Below are 23370 nucleotides of genomic sequence, written 5' to 3' on the forward strand. Positions count from 1 at the left end.
GAATACTGGCCATAGCATCTCAATAGGTAATTTCCACCAGCATGGTTTTCAATAAGTGAGTAGACAAAATAACAGAAATACCTAATAATACATTAATATTAAAGACTGAATAAGTAGGGTCATCCATTGCCTTTAGAAAACCTCCAATCGTTCTTGCAAAGCTGTCATACAAGTCCTGACGTGTGCAGTGGGATATTGCGCCATGCTTTTAAGGAGGCGGATATCCACAGTGCACTCTGTACTCCAGAGCTTCCCATAAAGGTTCAATGACAGTTCAATCTGGTGATTGGGGTGGCCATGAAAGGCATTTGACGTCAACCTGGGGTTCCTAAAACCACAACGTTGAATTTGTTTGTGAGTGGGCCTGGAGGTATTATCATCCTGGGATATTGCAACATCAAGAGGGAAGTGTTAGCACCATAGCAGGGACACATGCATGCAGGTATTATCATCCTGGGATATTGGAACATCAAGAGGGAAGTATTAGCACCAAAGCAGTGACATGCATGCAGCGCAATCGTTAGACCCAATGACCCTCGCACTGAGATGGCTGTCCATACCATTAGAGACACACCACTATTTTTAAGACATTGTGGGCTGAAGGCATCGTTGGGCTTTCTTCAAACATATACCCACCTAATGTTGGAAATCTTCTGAAAGACTGACCATTTGTTCCCCGACCATATTAAATGTATGCCCGGAGGTATTCTTATGACTCCAATGATAGCTCCTTGCCTCTGCCAGTCACCTACCATTTTGAAGAACAGTTATGGCAGTGAAGACGTCAAGCAATGGAGTAAAGAATGTTCAAAAGACATTTGGAAGAAACATTTTGTGCCACGGTGCTCAATAAACCTAACAGGAAAGGTTAGGGTGACCCACTTTGACCTGGTGTTGTGTAGACGGGTTCAATGTCATTATGCGAGCAGCCAAAAAACAAATATATATACACGTTTTATTCAAATAATTGTTGCCAATAGCTCCAAAGTGTCAAGAAATTGTAACATTTGTTAAAACCACTCAATGTGTTAGGGCAGTAGAAATAGTAGAGACATTTTAATAAAAAAGTGATGGCCTGATTATATAAGCAGAAAATAAACTATTGAAAAATAGTAGTGAATGAGTCCTGTTCAAATGGTCTGTTTGGTAAGCGCAACCAAATAGCACACATGGAAGTGGCATTATTAGTCATATTTCATAAACCTTTATTATATTCAGTTATTTAATTGCTGGACTTATTTTATAGGCATACATTAAAGAATTATTAATTTCTTTTAAGGACTTGATGGCATGTAGTGTGGTTTTACATGTTGAAGGTCACATTTTATTCACAATTAAAATTAGCAGAACTGAATGCCCACTTACACAATAGTTACTGCATGATAACAAAAAATATATAATGAAATGTAAATATTAGGAAAAAAGATTCAAGTGGACATATGAGTATTGGTCATTCTTAGCGATACGCTGGATTGGGCAAAATCCTTGCTAGGCACTCTCCATCGATGGCAGATTGCAATGCCATGACCGTGTCTGTGAAAAAGAGTAGACAAAGGCCACAAAATCAGCAAAGCAAAAGGGCGCACTTTGGACAAACACCAGCTAGGTCTCAGGTTAGACAAATGTTACTAGACGACTAGTTACTGAACACATGTACATACCCAGTAAATTTCTTGCGTAATCCACAATTACAGTCACCCCTTCCTCAATGTCATATGATGGTTTCTCCATTGGCTTTAGAATTTCAACAGCTCTCTGTATGAGAAGAGCAAACAAAGCACACTGATCTTAGTCATCTGACATGCCATTGGAGAATGGCATGTTCATGTTCCTTCCCACTACCCAATACAACTCGTCCTACAGGATTCTGTGTTAGCAGAATTGGTTATCCTAGCAGGAGTCCAGGGGCAACTTGGTTTGTAGAACAGCTGTCAGAAGGTTGTTTCAGGTGACTTAACGCAGGCAAGATCGCTTAGCAATTTAGCCAAGTATTTTAAAATCTTTGCTGTACATTGTGTAATTTCATGCGAACAAAATGACATAACGGTCAATGGAAACAAAATCCCCAACCAATTGAGGGCTGGATTCAAACTCACACCGAATATCTAAGTAAACAATTGAAATCACAGGCTGTTCCAACTTTGGTGAACATCTTCACGGCAACTCATAATGTGACTCAGTAGTGTGTATCACCAAGTGCCTGTATGCCCTCCTGACAACATCTGGGCATGCTTCTGATGAGAAGGCGTATGGTGTCCTTGGGGATCTCCTCCCAGACCTGGGCATCAGTGAGCTCCTGGACAGTCTGTGGCGTTACTTGGCGGCATCGGATGCTCCGATAAATAACGTCCCATAGGTTCTAAATTGGATTCAGTTCTGGGGAACGTGAGGGCCAATCAGTGGCATCAACGCCTTCATCATCCAGGAACTGCCTACACACTCTGGCCACATGAGGCCGGGCATGGTCCTGCACCAGGAGGAACCCAGGGCCCACTGCACCAGTGAAAGGTCTGATGATGGGTCTGAGGATTGGCAGTTTGGTCAGAAACATGCACAACAGTAGCCTGCTGGAGGTCATTTTGTAGGGCTCTGGCAGTGCTCCTCCTGTTCCTCCTTGCACAAAGGAGCAGATACCGGTCCTGCTGCTGGGTTGATGCCCTTCTACAGCCCTGTCCAGCTCTCCTCGTGTAACAGCCCTTCTCCTGGTATCTCCTCATTGCTCTTGAGACTGTACTGGGAGACTCAGCAAACCTTCTTGTGACGGTATGTATGGATGTGTCATCCTAGAGGAGTTGGACTGCCTGTCCAACCTGAATGGTAGGTACCGCCTCATGCTACCAGTAGTGACAAAAACACCAGCAAAAAAAAAATAAACTAGAGAAGAACCAGTCAGGAAGGATGGGGAGAGAGCAATCGTCTGTGGCTACTACCTACAAAATAACAACCTTTTTGGGGGTTGTCTTGCTGTTGCCTCTCCAGTGCACCTGCTGTCACTTTCATTTGCACCAAAACAGGTGACACTGACTCACAATCTCTTATGCTTCCTAACTGGACAGGTTGATATCCCTGAAGTTTAATTGACTTGGTGTTATACTGTGATGATTGTGTTCCCTTAATTTATTTATTTTGGTGTAAATATATAGCTGCGCAGAAAACAATCCAGGTTATTTTGTTTCAAGTTGTACTAACTGAAGTTAAATTGCAGTTAATATGTTCAGAATGTGTAAGACAAGAAAGGAATATAGTAATACCGTCAACTCCTCATGCACTTTCTCCTCTAGCTCAGACACCTGGGATATGGCCACATACACATCAGGCATTGGCACAATGGAGTCCTGCAAATAAGAAGCAGTTAACATTCTGGAATGCAATGTCAACTGTCCACTGGCTGGATACGAGATCAAACTGACCATCAGGAGGTGTCCAACTACTAGTCTCTTGGAAACACCATTAGTACTGTCAGTCACCTAAGGACCAATCAGTGACAAAACTACATCGCATAGAGCCCCCTGCTTTCCTATACAATGCATCAATACTTTATCATAGCCAGCATCTTCAGATCTATCATAGCCAGCATCTTCAGATCTCACCTCCTATACAATGCATCAATACTTTATCATAACCAGTTTCTTTAGATCTCACCTCCTATAGAATGCATCAATACTTTATCATAGCCAGTTTCTTTAGATCTCACCTCCTATAGAATGCATCAATACTTTATCATAGCCAGTTTCTTTAGATCTCACCTCCTATAGAATGCATCAATACTTTATCATAGCCAGTTTCTTTAGATCTCACCTCCTATAGAATGCATCAATACTTTATCATAACCAGTTTCTTTAGATCTCACCTCCTATAGAATGCATCAATACTTTATCATAGCAAGTTTCTTTAGATCTCACCTCCTCTGATGAAGAGTTAGCTACTTCCATCTCATCCAGCTTCTTCGGAAGATCAACATCGTACACCTTGCCTGTCCCGTTCAGCTCCTTCACTCTATGACGAGGACCCAACACACAAATATTACACAATATCAAAATGCATATAGATTCCAAAATATTTTATCGAAGATTTCAGAACACACAGAGGATCTGATAATTGTTAGCAGACCCACAGCATGCAGGGCGAAACAGAGGTGTCACTAGCCCTACAGAATTAACACACAATGTTTGCTGTCCAAACATTTGGAAAGGGGTTGAAACTAAGCAACGAGCAGGGTCCCATTGACCTCCATAAAAAAAAAAAAAAAAAGTATCTCACTGCCATTACAGTATAAAACCATGCATTCTGTAATGTAAGCATTTCATTTACAAGAAAAGTAGTTATATTTGAACTATTTTTACTGTATTCCACCAAATTCAACCATTTTCCCACTGTAGGCCAATGGATGAAATTCTTGTGTTTTTTGGCAGTTATATTATGGAGCCATGTGACTACCAAGGGGCCCCAAGAGTTTTTGTGTGCACATGTGTGCGTGCACACAAAATTAAATGAATATGTTCAGTGACAAAACCCAGCATTGAAATCTGTTCTGAATACTTGATAGGCTAGGTATCGGTTTGACTGTACCTGTCTGCGTAGCGTAGTGTGTTTAGTGTATAATCACACGAGGCCATTCCAGGGGACACCATAGCAATCTGCAGCATCAGAAAAACATTCAACATTAAAAAGACACCCAGCATTGTGGAGTAGAAACAACCACCACTTGGCCTGTTCCCAAATGCTGTGCTTTTTCAACTCCATTTGTGTCAAAACCAAACATACAATCTGTAGCTGATATAATGGAACACAGACTGGTACTGAACACCTACAGGCTATATCAGTTTATAATAAAGCAGATTGCCTGGACAGCTGAAGGCTAAAGGTTAAAAAAAGGATTTAGTCCTTACCATGCACGTCCTGGAGTTCTCTCCAATGAAAGAGTCCCGTAGCACCTGTGTCAGCTTGCTCATCCTGAAGGGGATATGGTGGCTGTCCATTCCCAAGGAGCGAATGCATTCCTACAGGTAGAGGAGGGAGCCGACAGGGATCAGAGTGACTGAAGACCTTCCACCTTTCCATTCATTCTAATAAATTGGGTCAATTATTTTCGTATCTGGGCCTCTAACGCTTGGTACACTTATACAACAGACATTTCAAAAATGTTTCTGAAGCGTTTTGCTGCATGTTCAGTTGGTTAAAAATGGTTTATGAAATAGGTTGCAAAGCGTTTTGCTATGGTGTATGTACTAATCAACAGATCCCAGGTATAGGATGCCTAAAGAGTGAAGATGGGTTGACAGTAGGCTAACGGCTGTATCCACCTTGAGTGCCAGCAGGCTGCGGTTGATCTCGGCTGTCTCCACGAGGGTCTGGCGGTCATTGCTGCTGACGTCCGTGCCCCTCTCATTTCCTGCCAGGTCCACCAGGGAGAACTTCCCATGAAGCTTGTTCTTCCGTCGCAGGACGACCTGCAGGATGGCGTGGGAGCGAGACGAGTTGGCATTGGCTGACGTCTGGCCAGATGTCCTGAGAAAGAGGTATCAGATGGTAAACCTCCCTTAAGTTGGATACACCTTCACATGACATTATAGACCCAGTTTAATCCTTGGAGGACTCTAAAGGGCTTTAGTATGCACTATACAGTTAGTTGAGAGTGGCGCGTTTTTCAGAAATCAAAACCGTCACATAAGACAACACATGGGAGGGAAAACCAGGGTTCTGTTGGAGAAGGCGGTTTATATAGAAATGTACAGTGCAACAGATATAGTTATGATTCAAGTGGAATGGTGTCACCTCTATTCATTATACTTTAAACATCTGAATGTTTCACGTCAATGAATACAGCCCAATCGGGGTCCTAACAACGGACCTGCATGCGCTGCCCATTTCAATCATCTTGATGACGTCCTCAGCACACGACACATACATCTCTTGCAGCCCGACTACCTGGACCTGCTGTTTCTCATCCTCCAACACCCGCAACTTGGCCTTCTTGTTCAGCAGATCAAACACCTGGGGGGGGGGGGCAATCTGTTACTACCACTCTGTTTCAAACAACCAAGTCCACCTTTAAAGGAATAAGTAAAACAGTTTAATAGTATGACTCTCCGTAAGTCGGGTTAATTGTGTCAGCTATACAGTAAGTCAGTCGGGTTAATTGTGTCAGCTATACAGTAAGTCAGTCGGGTTAATTGTGTCAGCTATACAGTAAGTCAGTCGGGTTAATTGTGTCAGCTATACAGTAAGTCAGTCGGGTTAATTGTGTCAGCTATACAGTAAGTCAGTCGGGTTAATTGTGTCAGCTATACAGTAAGTCAGTCGGGTTAATTGTGTCAGCTATACAGTAAGTCAGTCGGGTTAATTGTGTCAGCTATACAGTAAGTCAGTCTGGTTAATTGTGTCAGCTATACAGTAAGTCAGTCTGGTTAATTGTGTCAGCTATACAGTAAGTCAGTCTGGTTAATTGTGTCAGCTATACAGTAAGTCAGTCTGGTTAATTGTGTCAGCTATACAGTAAGTCAGTCTGGTTAATTGTGTCAGCTATACAGTAAGTCAGTCTGGTTAATTGTGTCAGCTATACAGTAAGTCAGTCTGGATAATAGTGTGAATTAGACTAAAATGTATATGGGGTATTACTAGTTCTTCAGTCTCACCTTGCTGTTGTAGATCTCAAAGAATGTCACATAGGGGCATAGGTCCAGACTGGCATATCTCTTCTGCTTCAACAGGGTGAACACATCTTGAGCTGAACAACAGATACGAGGAACAACAAGTTAAAACAAATTCAAATACATCAGAGGTATTGCCTTCATTACACAACAACAGCTAGTTACTTGTCCCCAAGGACTCTGGATACAGTTTACCATAAATTATGGTTTAAAACAGAGGTTATATAAAACCATTTCTATGTATTGATCTCACAAACTTTATGCTCATCTTTTCTAAAAAGGATCAATAAGATAATATTGTTGACAATAATAGCAAGTGGGCTTACCTGCCAATGCATAGATCCCTTTGGAACTGTTCTGGCTCCTCCCGGTAAAGTCTCCTCCCATTGTCTGGAAAGGGTAAAAGATTAAAAAAATGACAATGTGAGATATGCAAATACAGTTAGAACTTCAATTTTAAGGTAAAGGGAAGAGCTTACATGAGTTTTGCCACTTCCTGTTTGGCCGTATGCAAAACAAGTTGCCATGCCTCCATCAAAGACTGTCTGGACAAGAGGCTTGGCAGTGAACCTACCAGACAAAATACAAATATATGACCACTTTGTGGAAAAAAGTATAGAACCTGGAGCAAATCAACTTAACAGACCAGAATATACAAATTGTTTGAAAAGTTATAAAGCTGAACAAAAATATAAAATGCAACATGCACTTACAATATTTTATCACATTGGTAAAGGGTTTCATAAGCAATAAGGAACCTCTGCATTATGTTTAAGAGTCTTAGTCATAGAAATGTATCACATATCACACCCCCTTGTACCTCATTGGTACTATTTAAATGGTAATAAGTATACTTTAGTGTGCTAAAAAAGAACCACTTATTGTCCACTTTAATATACTTATAATACATTGGAAAAGGCATTTTAATACACTTAATATATTCCTAATTTATTTCACATGTAATTGTATTAAAATGCTATTTCCAATCATGTAAAGTGTGACTTGAGTACATTAAAGTAATGAGTTTGGCAGGCATTGACTGGTTTTATAAAAAACAACCTCAAATTCTCCATCAACTTCTCCAAATTCTCCATCAACCAGCAAAAAGTCTAGCTCAAGGCGAATGTTGATAAATGTTTTTGTTTGTCTATGAGATCCTACAGAAATGTAATTGGCCCCACCAGGGTATTACAGTATAACTACCGTATAACTAACTCATTAAAACCATCTGGTTGTGTGTCTAAAGACCACTGAGATTTAAAACCCTCAAGTACTCAAATGATAATGAGGTTTGCTTAACTGTACATAATAAAGTGTTAGTAAAAACTATATTTTATTAAATTTTATTCATGTACAGATGAAGTCATTTGAAGAAAACTGACAGTTGTGTTAAAAGCCAAGGCATAACCTTCCATTGGGAATAATAGGGGGGAACCCTACACACAAACTTAGCAAAATTACACTTTAAACCACATTTTATTAAATTAAGAAGTCTGTCTATTGTAGACAGTTATTTTATAGTTTGCAACCACTACGCAGGGCCGTCTCCAAACTTGGCTTTTCTGTCAGCAATTATACATTTGGGGCATAAAAATAGCCCATAGTATATTGGCCATATACCACAGCTTTAAGCCAGGTCAGCACCCAGGACCTGAACTGACCAGTTTACAATTGACTAAGACATGGGAATACCTGTATACTAAGTCATTGGTGGATGACTCGTCAAAGGAATAGTCAAAATGAAAGACTTGGTTGTCCAGGTACTTGGTCAGGTCCACTTTCTGCTTGGGCTCATGAACCAACAGGGTTCCATTCCCAGTGACAGACACCACATCAATCTCTTTCTTATTTAACTCTGAGAAAATCAAACAGAAACCCAAATTTAAAAAGAAACAGCCATGTACTTGATAAACGTAGTAGCTAAAAATATGAACTTAGTCAAATACCTTTGCTGTTGAGCGGACGCTTGCGAACACACACACAAATTCTCTGAGCTTCAATCTGTTGACCCAAAAGAATAATTCACAATAAATCTCATATAGGGCTGCATGATTCATCAAAACCATATTGAAATAGGGATTTGAACAAAATACTGAGATTTTGGCTTTTTATTTTATTTATACACCCAATCAAAATTATTTTTACAGGAGTGCCATCTTTGTATACAACATATTAGGAGTTGATTTCAGAATCTGTTTGTCTACTTCTAATTCACATTATTAATATAAAAGGTTGGAGTCTGGCACGCGAACGTGTCAGTCAACACATACACAAGCACTCTTTCATCACATCTTCCCCTACCTTTTGCTATTTTAAGACAAATGTTTACAATTCAAATGTCCAGCTGTATGTCTCGAACCAGTCAATCAAATTATACAACACATTGTTCTGATCATGCCTCTCATTTGTCCCAATTTATTAAAAGTGAGTTGAAGTGAGTGTTCTTAAAATATTCCAATTCCGTGATGGCTTTATAACTGAAAGGTAATAGCCACAACCAAATAAAGTAACACACGTGGGTCGAGGAGACTATATTTGCTGTGCAGGCGCTCTAAACAGCAAATTCTAACCAATCAGAAACATCGAAGATGTGGCATAGAGCGTACTGCGAAAGACTAATGTAGGGCTCGCTGTTAGAGAGGAAGAGGACTGATTAAGAAAATGAACCCAGAGGAAAATGTGATGGAGACTAGGAATGATTTGGTGCTGAACAATAATTAAACTTCTGTCACAAATGAATGTGATATGCAAAACCTGCAAGATGGTAGTTAGAACAAAATGTAGCATCACAAGAAACTTATTTCAACACAAGACAGCGCCATAGGGACTTGTGTGGCAAAACACTCTTGATAAAACCAAAAATACATCACAAACCCAGCTCAGCCCAACAATCATCAATAATCAGGGGCGGTGGAAATGTTTTATGATGGAAGTGGGGGGTTCCCCATTTTATTTTAAATAAAGACGCAATTTAACTCAATATGCACAATCATGCCGATATATGATGAATTGATCAACAAAAGATAATATTTTTTAATAATAAGTTTAAAGCAAAAGTGGAAGAATAGCAATAAGAACACAGAGGAATATGGCCTATCAAAATTATTCATTATGTTTTAGAAAAACAAAAACGGATCATCCCTCTTGAAAAAGCAGGTTGGAGAGACTTGCAAATGACTATTATAATTATGAAAACATAATTATAATAGCCTTTATGCTATACTATAAAATATATAGGCCTAAGGCATATACAGTGTGGACAAAATAGCCATAGAACACTTAAGAATGTCCTAACAAATTTGTCCTAACAAAAAAAATTTTTTTTGTCCATATCGTGCAGCCCTAATCTGATGTCATTCCTTATGAATTACATTTTAATACTGTCCTCCATCTTACCGTATCAGACACCGATAATGGCAACACTTCCATGGTCTCTCTGAACTCTTCAATCATCTGGTAAAACTGCTTGTTGGGTCGGTTTGTGTCTCCAAACTACAGGACGCAGACAGACATGTAACAGACACGTGATAAATGGGTTGGTCTGTAGTGTTGAACAAACCTTTCGGTCTTAGGATCCCACGGTACCTTGACGGAGCCCAGGCAGTGCACTCCGCTACATTTTGAAAATATTTAATCATTTTACTTGCTTTTTTGTTCATTTAATCTGTGGTTTTCAATAGCTAAATTAACATAGCTCTTTCCATCCTGTGAATTCATCTCTTCTAACCACGTTAGCAAACAATGCGAGCTACTGTAGTTTGATTTGAATCAACCACCCATTTTTTTGCTGTTTTCTCGTCTTCTAACCCATTTGTGGGACTGACGACAAGTAGGTAGAAACTAATCACTCACTATAAAGACTCCTGTAAGTGTGATGTTGGCTGTGTGGGAGCTAACAACTTAATCTTGTGCAAGAACTAGTCAGCATTCCAATAAAGGCATGCCACCAGTGAGATGCAGTGAAACTAAATGTTAGCAGCCTAGACCTAAGCTACCCTTGTAGCTGCATTTTTTGCTTGTTCTTCTATTATATGCCAATGTATTTTTATTTTCAAGTGCTCTGAGATTTATTCAGTAGAGAGAAGCACTATAGAAACTGAACACATTATAATTAATGCATGGGACGGCACTACAGAATGTATAGGCCTGCGACAGGTTTGAGTAGGGTTTAATATTTGTGGTCCAAAGCACTCCAGCCTACTCATCAAAAACATGTTGAAATAATGAACCTATACATTGTAATAACCACATGTGGTGGCCTCAAAATGATTTTGACCAAGAAATCGAACAAACATGCAGTGCTCCATTGAACCTCAAAATCCCGATGTGGCTCTAGCTCAATTTAACCTGATGTAAACCATGGTAACGTGTACACACACACACACCTTTCCCTTTTTGGGCATCGTGTCAGAGCTCTTGACTGAAAGAGACGTTCTTTTGTTCACTGGTTTGGTGTCTTGTGGAAGCACCGATCTCCGTCTGCCTGGAAGAGTGAAGATGTCAAATGTGATCAATGATGCAAAGGTCTACGATCAGGTCCCCATGTCCATTTTCTCTTATTAGGGCAAAAGAAACATTGACTGGCCAGTAATGGATCCCTGTCTTTATTGAATTAATGAATACAGACACAGCTCAAACACTAACGTGAACACAGTCACTAATGTCGCTTTTCCACCGCTTGGTACCAGCTCGACTCGGCTCTACATGCCTCGCTCGGCTCTTTTCCCATAGTGACATCACAGGAAAACTGTGCGTCTTTGTCTCTCACCGGGATTACAAGTTGATTTCAACACCAAAATACGAATGCTTAAATTACGAATCTGGTCCTACGCTCTGGCACTGAAATTAACCCCTTTCAATGCAATGACTCCTGGGAGAGACCCAAAGGACTCGCTGTTCTAGTCTCATAAAACCATTATCTGACGCTGGACGGCTAATAGCAGAACAGCTTGTCAGAAGTATTCTGTGTTTTCACGTCACCTTTTGGTATCGCTTCAGCTCGCTTGGAACCTCAACGGAGCAGGTACTTATCTGAATTATCTGGTACCAGGTACTATTCCAACTTTTGCCAAATAGAAAAGCAGAAAAGGCGAGCCGGTACCATGCAATGGAAAAGCACCATAAAGCACACCTGAAGTGAACACAGAGAGGCTCTTGGCTTCATTCTCCTTCAGCGCCTCAGGGACTTGAGGCAGGGCAGTGGTGTGTCTTTGATCGTTCCTCTTCCCCTCTCGGTTGGGCACCCCTAGAAAATTGAGCATGACAAGGACAGATGATGGTCAAGAGGTCTCAGTGGATATTTCTTGGGTAGAGACATATATAAATGATATAGCCTGTGTACCAGTATATCCCATAACGCCAACTCCTTGGCACTTGTTTTCATGGCAAACCAAAGTGAGCACAAATGGAGCTGGAAGCGGGGCGGCCTTCATTCCACCAATTCAGAATGGGCAGAATTAATTCAGGCCTGTCTATAGGGGAAATACTAAGAAGTAGCCCACACACCTGAAGCCTTGAGGACAGTTGGTGGATAGTCTGGAGGAGAATCATGCTTGGACTTAGCAGCAGGTTCTGTGACAGGAGCAGGGGGCCGGAACACACAAGTCTGCCGTGTCGACTTTCGGGGAAGTGGAACTGAGAGGGAAAAGACGACATTTAGCACATACAGTTGAATAAAGCAGATTTTGATGAAATTAGTAACTATTAAATCGCCATCCCAGTGATCGCAATACAAAAAAAGAACACTGTAAATATTGCCCCATTGAACAGCGGATTTACATCACCACTAATCAATGTGCGTTCTGTTTAAGCTGGAGAATCAGGCATGCTGTAATCAATGGCTTTCGCAGCACATGCAAACTGTACAACAGAAAAGAGGAGGAAACAATCCTATTAAAAAGGAAAAGCAAACAGCATCTTTGGGAACCATTTTGATGCCTATTACAAGAGGTTGTTTCAGGTTTGTGTAAACTGCCAAAACACATGCCAGTTTTTCTGCCATGAAGCCTCTTGAAGGCAAATCACAAAAAATAATTACGGCCCACCAAATGAAGAAAATTCCATTAAAGCCTGGCTTTACAAATAAAATCAGAAATTAGGTTAAGATATTTCATAGATTTCGGTAATCTCCACATCAGAAAGCCCATGCTGAAACACCTATTAACAAGAATAAAATTAGCCAATGAGTTCTTAAAAACATTGTCCCTGGGAGTTTGGGTAGGATGGTCTAGTGATACTAGTTAGCAGTGATGGGCATCCAGCTAGCCAGAAAAAATAAGTGCACCCTGGCTACAATAGCTGGTGTTGCTCTTTCTGGCTGAACTTAATGTAGTTGTTTCTTGTAACTGTCCATCAATCTTTTACATTAACTGCGATTGATTTATGCCCAATCTTTCATACACTACACAAACCATAATGCCCCTAAATCCATGCATTTAGGTTGGCATGACATGTTTGGTTTTCCCCAAATATGGCATGTGGCATGGTGGACAAACACCTCCACTTTGACTCATCTGTCCAGAGCAAATGGTCTTGATATTCTTAGCTTTTTTCCAACCCCCATGTACACCAAGTTGGTTCAGTCGCTTTCTGACAATGGATTAATGCACTTTTTAAGAAGACCTATGTACAGTGGATATAAAAAGTCTACACACCCCTTTCAAAATGCCAGGTTTTTGTGATGTAAAAGAATGAGACAAAGATAAATCATGACTGAACTTTTTCCACTTTTAATGTGACCTATAATGTGAACAATCCAATTGAAAAACAAACTGAAATCTTCAAGCGGGAAAAATGAAAAATAAAAACCTTACAATAACCTGGTTGCAAATATATGTTTATTCCATTTCATGTCCAACGCTTAATTACCAATAAAAATGTTCTTAGCATATGCCCAAGTGTAATCTCTATAGTAGAGGAATGTTTGTCAACTCTCAAACAGGGCCAATCACAAGGAAAGCCTTCAAGTATTAGCTTTTTAGACATTTCCTAATCAACACAAAAAGCAAAATCATTTTGAAACCATAACAACAGAAACAAATGATCGATTGAAGATTGACACAGACCACAGGAGAAACAAAGCTTAAGTAGGTTACCACAAAGGGAATCCAAACGCTGTTTGCAAGAAGAGTACAGGTGCCTATTGGATTTCCTGGCAGCGCATATCATTAGAGATTTTTTTTAATTGATAAAATCTCAAATCAAGTGCAAAGGCATTTCAGAAGCATTGCTTAATACCAGATTTTTTTATTATAGTTTTGTAATGCTTTTTGTGACGTGGATCATTATTACAGTTACAATCAGGTTGTGTGACCTGTTTCTCTTTGTACCATGTAGAGTTCAGATCAACTATATTTTAACTGCACTAAGCAGCATTCTCAACAATCAACCTCCTAATGACGGCCCTCTAATACATATAACCAAGCAAGGGCTAGTCAAACAAAAACTCACCATGGCAGACATAGTATGACTGTATGTATGCATACGTCTGTATTATAATTGCACTCAGCAGCTTTCTAAACCACCAGTGTCTCATTCATGACAGCGACCAAAACATTTAAAACTATTTTTAGAGGCAGTTCAAATTAATTTCAGTTGAATGTTCTCAAACAATATTAATCCTGAAACAAAATACAAATCTTGGGGGAAAGTATTTTTAGAAAAGCATAATCCTAGCATAATCTGACTAGAGCACTTTTTCAACATGTATTCAAAGCAAATACACTTTGTTTTCTATATCTATGATCGAACCGCCTAGTGTTATATCTTCACAAAAGAAAGCAAATGAAATCACACAGACTCTGAGATAGTTTGAAACGTTACACTTCTTCCTCCATTAGCACACTCCTCAAGGTAATTATGTCATAACCATACATGACACAGAGTTGAACAGTGCATCAAACCATGGTGTCCCCAAACTGACCAAATGGCGAACATGAGTGGGCGTATCTTTATATTCAGGAAACCCCATTAAGGAATGCCCCCAACTTGCTCTCTGCAAATATACCATATTGGGCAGGTCTGCATTCACCTGCTCCGGAGGACCTCGGACTGGGACAAAATGTTCACTTTGTAACAGGACCACAACCCTAAGCAGGCAGCCTAGACAATGCATGGGTGCCCCAGCCAGAGCCTGGACTTGAACCCTATCAAACCCAATCAAACAAATCTCAGGCAAGCCCTGAAAATGGCTGCACAGCAACATTTCCCATCCAACCACACAGACCACACAATGGATCAGCAGAAAAGAATGGGAAAAAACTACCCCAAGATACGTGCGTGTCATCATACTCAAGAAGACACTAGGCTTTAATCGCTCCCAAATGTGCTTCAACAACTTCTGCATACTGATGTATAGAAATGCGACATTTCTCCGTTTCTGCTTGGTCGTTTTATGCAGTATTGTGTGTAGATTGAAAAATTTATTTAATATATCTAACAAAAAGACACACAGAAAAATCTTGAAAAAGTGAAGGGGTCTGAATACTGTTCCAATGCACTGTATGTATCAACAAGTTACACTGGATAAAGGTGTCTGATAAACAGGGTTGGGTAGGTTACTTTTTAAATGTAATCCGTTAAAGTTACAAGTTACCTGTCCATATTTGTAATCAGTAATGTAACCTTTTGATTACTCAAACTCAGTAACTTAATCTGATTACTTTTAGATTACTTTCATATTAAGAGGCATTGGAAAACAAATAGAAATAGCCTATAACCAACTGAACACCTTTTGCGGGATCAAATCAATGTTAGAGTTCACATACCTGGCCAAAGAAAATTCTAAACCATTGCTTTTTACTTCAATATGATTGGGCTACATTTCTACTTTACACGCTAAAGCTCTGTCAGATATTCAGTCATTACAATTAATCCAATAAACATCGATCTTCCAGAATCTGATATTTATCTGAACATAACCCAAAATCTAATGATGCTAAAGCCTGTTCTGTTATTTGTGTTTTATTTATGTTTTTAATTGCTTCAAAACATTGTTGAAAAATAAGTGTAAATTACTCAAAAAGGGTATTGACATCGTTGTATATAAAAATTAAGATAACCATAGCTTTTTGCGCATAAACTAAATCTGCAGTAGTCTGGTGATTTGCTCCACAACCAACACTGTAAAAATGTTGCAGTAACCCCCAGGACGCGAATGCACGTTTACAATCATGAACACCCGCATAGAAATAAGATTTACCCGCGCGAACGTAACCTGCGATTATTATGGCTACCAGTGATGGATTTTCAAATCGCAAATTAAAGAAATAAACCGTGATTATAAATCAGCACTCTTAGCTTAAAGTACATGACATCAGCACTCAATGATAACCAATGAACACAATTTTCAGAGATGCAAAGCAAGCAGAATTTCATGGCCTACCATTATGGACGGAGTTGATGTGGCCGCTTCAAATCCTTTGGCAGAGTGCTTCCCAACACACCTTTTCTCTTCAAATGTCGTGGTAAATTCCACACAATGTTTTATATTGAAGGCGTCGCCATGTTACAGCTATCTATTAAACAATTCCTGTAAAAGTTATGTCGGTGCAACTCGTCCTGACTGTGTTGTTCAGTGCATTAGACAAATAAACCTTGAAACTTGAAAAAGATATAACACCAGGTAGGCCTATTGCCTATCATTGTTCTGAGAATCATGCGTCGAGTAGATAACAAAATAACATTTTGTATGACTCTGCTAATATTATCGAAGGTATACTCTGCTTTTACCAGCCAACCAACACCGGTTAAATTTAAAATAGCGCTTCTTCCGTCACTAAACTGGTTATGTGTGCCCACCTTGGCGCGCCTGATGAGAACACACACACTGACCATGACCTCCAACAAACCCCATTTTAATTAAGAAACCCCTCAGGATATAGGAGTTAATAGGTCGCGTTGTGAATAGGCTGCTTTTTCCAAGAGTGGATCAGGCAAATGACCAATTGGCAAACATTTTCATTAAAACAAAAATATCAGATTGGGTATGGCTGTCTTAAAGGTTAAATACCATCACATATGGAGCAAATATATTCCATATACAAAGAATATGATACTCCTCTTCAAAATATGACTAGTAATAATCAGGCAAAAAGATAATCAAAATGCCTACTGTCTCATTTTCAAACCACCCCACCAGTGATTGTGTGCACTAGTGATTATAGAGTATTGGCCATTGTAATGTTAAATTCAAACCCAGCTAAGTGTGCAGGCAAACAGGCCTAAGGATGTGACTTCTTCTTAAATAGTGATTTAGCATTTGATTTGACTAAAGAAGATCATGGACAGCATGCAAACCTGTCTCCTCAGGAGGCACTTCTGGAAAAGAAGCTTATGGAAGAAACATCCATGATAAACCATTACATAGGCACACAGTCATCAACAGTCTGCTACATTAATGAAGAACAAACATCTAAAATATACAAGTAATATTTTCAGGACATTACACTTACGAGCAGAAGGAGCTGGGATCCTGGATGAACGAAGACGGCTTTCATATTTCTGCAAAAAATAAAAGCATATATCTTACAAATATTGCTTGTGATATATACACTAAATTTCAAGAATGCACTTTGATCCTTGCTATCTTAGGCCCAACTGTTAAAATGAATGCTTACCTTCTCTGATGCTGGAGCTGATGCAGATGCTAACTTCATGTGCTCAAAAAGCTCTTTGTTCAGGGACAATATCTCACTCAATTCAAGCTATAGTGAAAGGCAGAATCAGCATTAGCCATGTCATCAAGCATTAAACTGCAGCAGATGGCACAGCTAGCAATTTTATTACTTCAAAAAAGCTTGGTATTTCAGCAATTTGTCATTGTTGCTTGTGCCTAAAATATGTATCAGCACTAAATAACACAAAATTACATGCGTTTTTTACTGACCCCACTGAACTCATTCTTATTTGATCTCAAGTTGAGTTGTGATTAATGTTAGCCAATTATTAAAAAAAGATTTAATACAACCACTAACCTATTTTTAATTTTATAAATAGTCTTATTTTACACAGTACATCAAGGCCCCTTCCTTTAAAAATAAAAATAGAGCATCTGTCATTTGTTTTGAAAATTATGTTTTGGCACAGAATGCTCAGTATATCTTCCCTGACAACTATGAACGTTGAAAACTTGTTCTACAGCATCGTTTTTTTTTATATAGTTTTTGTGTTTTCTTTCAACTTAATATCTTGGTATTATTTATAGACTGTAAATTCATATTTTAGGATAAAGTTGTCTGAATGCAGGAAGCCAAGCATGGGTGCATGCTGCTCAACATTAGATTGACACTTTTGGTTAACTAGTGATGGACATCCCACATCCATCACTAGGCAATTCTTCACAGATGGAAGAAGAGATGGTTTCCAGTCAACATTTAGAAAGCTTTCACATCCTCTTACAGACAAATATGCTGTACTTTCATGGTGCCACATTTCATATGCATGAAAGTGGTTTTCAGAAAAAAGTCAGTAGAAATTCAGGAGACACATCAAACGGTACAATCTACTTACTAAATAGACATTTGTGTTCTTAAAAGTTGTTGCCTCAATATCATTATTAGAAAATGCTGAAGAACAGTTCAGGATAAAAAATAAAACACCGATCAGCTATACCATTATGACCACTGACAGGTGAAGTGAATAACACTGATCATCTCGTTATCATGGCACCTGTCAGTGGGTGGGATATATTAGGCAGAAAGTCAACATTCTGTCCCCAAAGTTTGTGTTAGAAGCAGAAAAAAAAACCCAGACAAGCTGAAGGATCTGAACGACTTTGACAAGGGCCAAATTGTGATGGCTAGATGACTGGGTCGGAGCATCTCCAAAACTGTAGCCCTTGTGGGGTATTCTGCAGTGGTCAGTATCTATCAAAAGTGATCCAAGGAACAAAAAGCGGTGAACTCGCGACAGGGTCATGGCTCATTGATGCGCGTGGGGAGCGAAGACTGGCCCGTGTGGTCCGATCCAACAGATGAGGTACTGTAACTCAAACTGATGAAAAAGTTAATGCAGGTACTGACAGAAAGGTATCAGAACAAACAGTGCTTCGCAGTTTGTTGCATATGGGGTTGCGTAGCCACAGACCAGTCAGACCTGTCCACTGCCGAAAGCACCTACAATGGGCACGTGAGCAGCAGAACTGGACCACAGATCAATGGAAGAAGGTGGCTTGGTGTGAAGAATCACGTTTTCTTTTACATCACATGGATGGCCAGGTGCGTGTGCGTCGCTTACCAGGAGAACACATGACACCAGGATGCACCATGGGAAAAAGGAAAGCCGGGAGAGGCAGTGTGATGTTTTGGGCAATGTTCTGCTAGGAAACCTGGGTCCTGCCATTCATGTGTATGTTACTTTGAAACATACCACCTACCTGAGCATTGTTAGAAACAATGTGCAATCTTACATGGCAACAGTATTTCCCTGATGGCATTGGCCTCTTTCAGCAAGAAAATACAACCTGCCACAAAGCAAAAATGGTTCTGAAAAAGGTTTGAGGAGCACAACGATTTGCCTTGGCCGCCAAATTTCCTAGATCTCAATCCACTCGAGCATCTGTGGGACGTGCTGGAAAAACAAGTCCGATCCATGGAGGCCCCACCTCGCAACTTACAGGATCTGCTGCTAACGTCTTGGTGCCAGATACCACAGCACACCTTCAGAGGTCTAGAGGACTCCATGCCTTGACGGATCAGGGCTGTTTTGGTGGTAAAAGGGGGACCTACATAATATTAGGCAGGTGGTCATAATGTTATGGCTGATCAGGGTATTTCCTTAGTTCTGAAGGTTCTGTAATTTTCCCCCAGAAACAGAGCATGGTATCACAAAAGTGAGGTTCAGGGATCATGACAAGAGAATATTGAAAATATTCAACAATATTAGTCTTCAGTAGGAACTTTTAAGTTGTGTTTCCACAATTTTGAAATAATTTACCTCTTTTCAGTTCACATTCAACACAATTATTGACCGTGCATGTAGGAAACTGATCAGAGAGACTACCTAGAAACCAATGGCAATTTTGAGAAAGTCAAATGCAGCTACATTTTTGCATTTGCATCCAATTTTGCTAAACTTATCTCCCACTGTGGCAGTGATATTTGCAAAAATATTCTAGTATCTTAGCAACATTCTGGCCCCAGTGAAACTGAATGCATTATATGTACAGCCAGGTGCCTATTTAGAGTCAAGTCATCTGGTGGGTCTGCATATATTTCAATAGGAAATAAATACATCCGTATACCAGTTGCTCCCAAACGCATGAAAACATCACTATGCTTTGAGGGTCTACGGTCTGCTGAAAAGAGAAAGCTGATCCAAGTTCAGCTGAACAATAGAACAGGGAAAATGTTGGAAGTTTTTTTAAAAAGTATAAATTTAAGAAACCTTGGTGACACAAGTGTTGTTGATTGCTAATCTAAGTACATGATCCCTACTCAACTTAAGATCAAAGAAGAACTCAGCAATAATAATTTAAATATTAAACATAACTACAGTACCAGGTATCTTGTTGGAGCACTTACCTCCTTTCCCCTGCATACAGATTTCTCAAACCATTCGACCATCACAGAAGATTTTGTGGAATCAACAGATTTGACGTTTGCGGGATGTACTCGCCCTGTAAACACAGACATCAGTCAAGTAGCACAACTGTTTAGCTAATGTTATGTCACATCAATGCCCTGGACTACAATTAGCCATTTAATATGAATTAGCTATTTCATCTACAAAAGGGCACAGCGAAAAATGTCCTCTGATGGAAAAATAATGACAATTTCCTCTATCTAGCGGTTTTCTAGCATTACGTTGGTCTGTGTTATAATAACTCAAGTTAGCAAACTTATACGGAGTGTACACAGCTAGCAAAAAACATTATTTTAAATGTTGGTTTACTTTCAATAAATTCAAATAATTTAGTTCAATAACCCCCTACGAGCAAACTTGAACTCATGATTCTACAAGCCTCCCGTTCACACCTAGTTCAACATAGGCAGCATATTGCTGTTGTTTGTGACAAAGTTATACATCTGCTATGCATTCAAGTAAAGAGTATTTCTTGGTAACTAACAATGTTCTAATAAAGTCCCATCCAGATTATGGTGAACGATTGACCCCTGCAATGGTGAGGAGCACATTGTTGAAGGATTTCCACAAACAATTCCCAAGTTTATTGAGTAGAGGCTCATTGTATTTTTTGGTTCTACAATTAACAGGTGTGTCTACGGACATTAAGGAATACATTGATTCCTGTACCACATTTGAGATTTATATCTTAATCATTATGTGATGCTTATCACTTATATACAAATTAACTGCATACAAGGAGTACTTTATAATTATTTCATTTTAGTTACAGGTAAAGGGAAGGGGATAAATGAATCACGATGATTAGGACAAGATTGGCAATGCAGCTTGACCTGGACAAAGCCTTCCAAATAATTCCAAGACATATTTGAGTCCCTGAATTATTTTGTTGTGCAAACATGCAGATATCGATAGCTTGAGACGCCACCTTCCGAGGTAGCTTCTGCCACATTTTTGAAAGAGCTCCCCAGTGTTTTGCAAGTGTGAAGTCAATTGTGTGAGAACTGTATTAATCTTCTGTTGCATGGGGCACATATTGCACAAATATTTCCACAATTGATGGCCACAATTCTGCATGGTACATCTTGAACATGTCAATGTAAATTCAAAACTAAGCCCTTTGATTCTTTGAATTATAAGCCATTTGATTCTGTTTATTACCACGTTCTAATCAATAGACTCAGCAGTCTGAGGTACTCAGAGAACTGCCTTGCCTGGTTCAAAAAACGAATCTGAGGGCCGGCTGTCTATGCCTCTGGCTGGTTCAGTGGGTGTTCCTCAGGTTTTGATGGCTAAGGCAACCATATTCTCTGCACACAAAAAATATTACACCTGCTGCTGGTGACGTCATTCACCTTTACACATCTGGCATCAGTTAAACACCATGCTGACTACCCTTCAACATACTAACCACTGTCGTTGATCTCAAACTACCCAGTAAAAATACTCAAGCTCTGAGTCAGAGTATGCCGATATATACAAGTATCTCTGTATCTGTGCAGACCGTGCCCTATTCCCAGAACTACATTAGCCACTTCTAATATAAAATCTAATCTAGAATTGGTTGCCTGTTTCACAAAAGCCTTCATCACCCATGCTGAAAAGCACTTAAAAAAACATCCAGTCAGTTTTAGACGTTGGTAATGTAATTGACAGGGTTGCTGCGGTCACCAATAAATTACATTCATTTTATCACAACTCTTGTCACCAGAGTGCCTTTTAATACCCACCACTGATCTTTACGCTTTGGTAAACTGGCCCCTTGCTGCATACACAAAACCAAACTCACTGGTACCAAATGATCTACAAGTCTCTCCTAGGCAAATGCTCACTTTGCCCCTGGCCACACATCTCGGCCTAGTCAATCAAACTATGCATGCTAGCAGGTATCTCACTCCAGTCATTTCCAAAGTAAACGCTTCCTTTGGCTTTCATTCTTTTCAATTCCCTGCTACCAATTATTGGAAGGAATTACAGCAGACCCTCAAACATGACAGTTTTTTCACCCCTTTAAAACCAAACTGTCTGAGCTCCTACCTATTCACTGCACCTGCTTGCGCCTTATCCATACATATGTATTATTTCCATTACATATGGTGAGGAACAATGCACTTTCAGTCTGTATCATTTGTATAACTCATTGGGTAAATTCATTGATCTCTTGCATACTCGATTTTACCTTGTGTTCCTGATTGCAACTAATATTTGATTCAACTTAGTCATTGAACAAGTACAGTACCACAAAATGCAGCTAGCATCTAACCAGATGTGCAAATAGAAGCACCAGACGAAGAGAAATTTTAAATCAAAATCTAGGCCATCGGGATTTTAATACCACAGAAAAGAGATGAAGAAGAAAGAAAAGGGTGGTATTATACAACACCTCTTCTATTAGCAATCCGTTATTTCCATAAATTTTTATGCTGCTCAAGCAGCTTGGTTAATTTTTCTCTGTGCAGTACGCATGTGGCCTTTCATATAACTGAGCCAGGATGGCATACAAATCCTGACAACTTCCTGGCTGTAGAACTTAATGCAGTCAGCTATCAAAAAGTACCATGACACTCGAAAGAGTGGTTCAAAAAGAATGAGTCGTTCAGAATATGTACGTCATCACTTCAATGAAGGCTAGTTACGTCCAAGGCCGTTCAAGTAAGTAATGTGGTTCAGTTGTAATATTGTAGACTGTCAAACGTTCAAGCGAATAGAACAGACCTCACGTGACATTACAGTAGCTAACTACAGCAGAAACAAAACACTAGTAAAGTTTCGACCCACCAGGACCCGAGTTAAACATTTATGTTAGGTACTACCATACAGTACTGTGATGTAGCTTTTAAAATATTTGAGAAACAATTATAGCTAGTTAGGTCATAGTTCGTTAACATTGATCAGCGTCAGCTAGCTTGATACAATGCTTACCATCGCTTCTTTGGATGTTGACAGAAAGCCCAACAAGAATGTTCGTTATAGCTGAATCCATTTTAAATTATTTAAAAGTTAACTAGTTGGCTAGCTATCGTAGCTGGTTGAAAAAAGAGACACAAAACAAATCCCAGCCAACCGCCAAATGTTTGAAAGTGTTCTCGTCAACGGAAGAATTGAAAAGGGCTATGCTGATTGGTGCGGCAAGGCTGCC

The 23370-nt window shown here is 39.6% G+C and overlaps 1 protein-coding gene across 2 annotated transcripts; it reads right to left on the reverse strand.

Moving 5' to 3' along the window:
• Positions 1–1301: 1301 nt before the first annotated feature.
• Positions 1302–23342, reverse strand: kif2c (kinesin family member 2C). Of its 2 annotated transcripts, XM_010891342.5 has the most exons (22): positions 23154–23342; positions 20171–20265; positions 17267–17353; positions 17102–17150; positions 16947–16979; positions 12156–12284; positions 11782–11895; positions 11036–11133; positions 10047–10142; positions 8597–8651; positions 8343–8505; positions 7130–7220; positions 6977–7040; positions 6636–6727; positions 5852–5994; positions 5304–5508; positions 4890–5000; positions 4570–4637; positions 3903–3996; positions 3252–3335; positions 1662–1755; positions 1302–1533 (listed from the first exon to the last, which is right to left on the reverse strand). In XM_010891342.5, the coding sequence occupies exons 1-22, from the start codon at positions 23212–23214 to the stop codon at positions 1457–1459; spliced, it is 2103 nt and encodes a 700-aa protein (XP_010889644.2). In that variant the 5' UTR covers positions 23215–23342; the 3' UTR covers positions 1302–1456. The 2 variants fall into 2 exon arrangements, with proteins under 2 accessions (XP_010889644.2, XP_010889645.2); XM_010891343.5 differs by lacking the exon at positions 16947–16979.
• Positions 23343–23370: the final 28 nt, after the last annotated feature.

The sequence above is a fragment of the Esox lucius genome, chromosome 3 (assembly GCF_011004845.1).
Source record: "Esox lucius isolate fEsoLuc1 chromosome 3, fEsoLuc1.pri, whole genome shotgun sequence".
Lineage (NCBI taxonomy): Eukaryota > Metazoa > Chordata > Actinopteri > Esociformes > Esocidae > Esox > Esox lucius.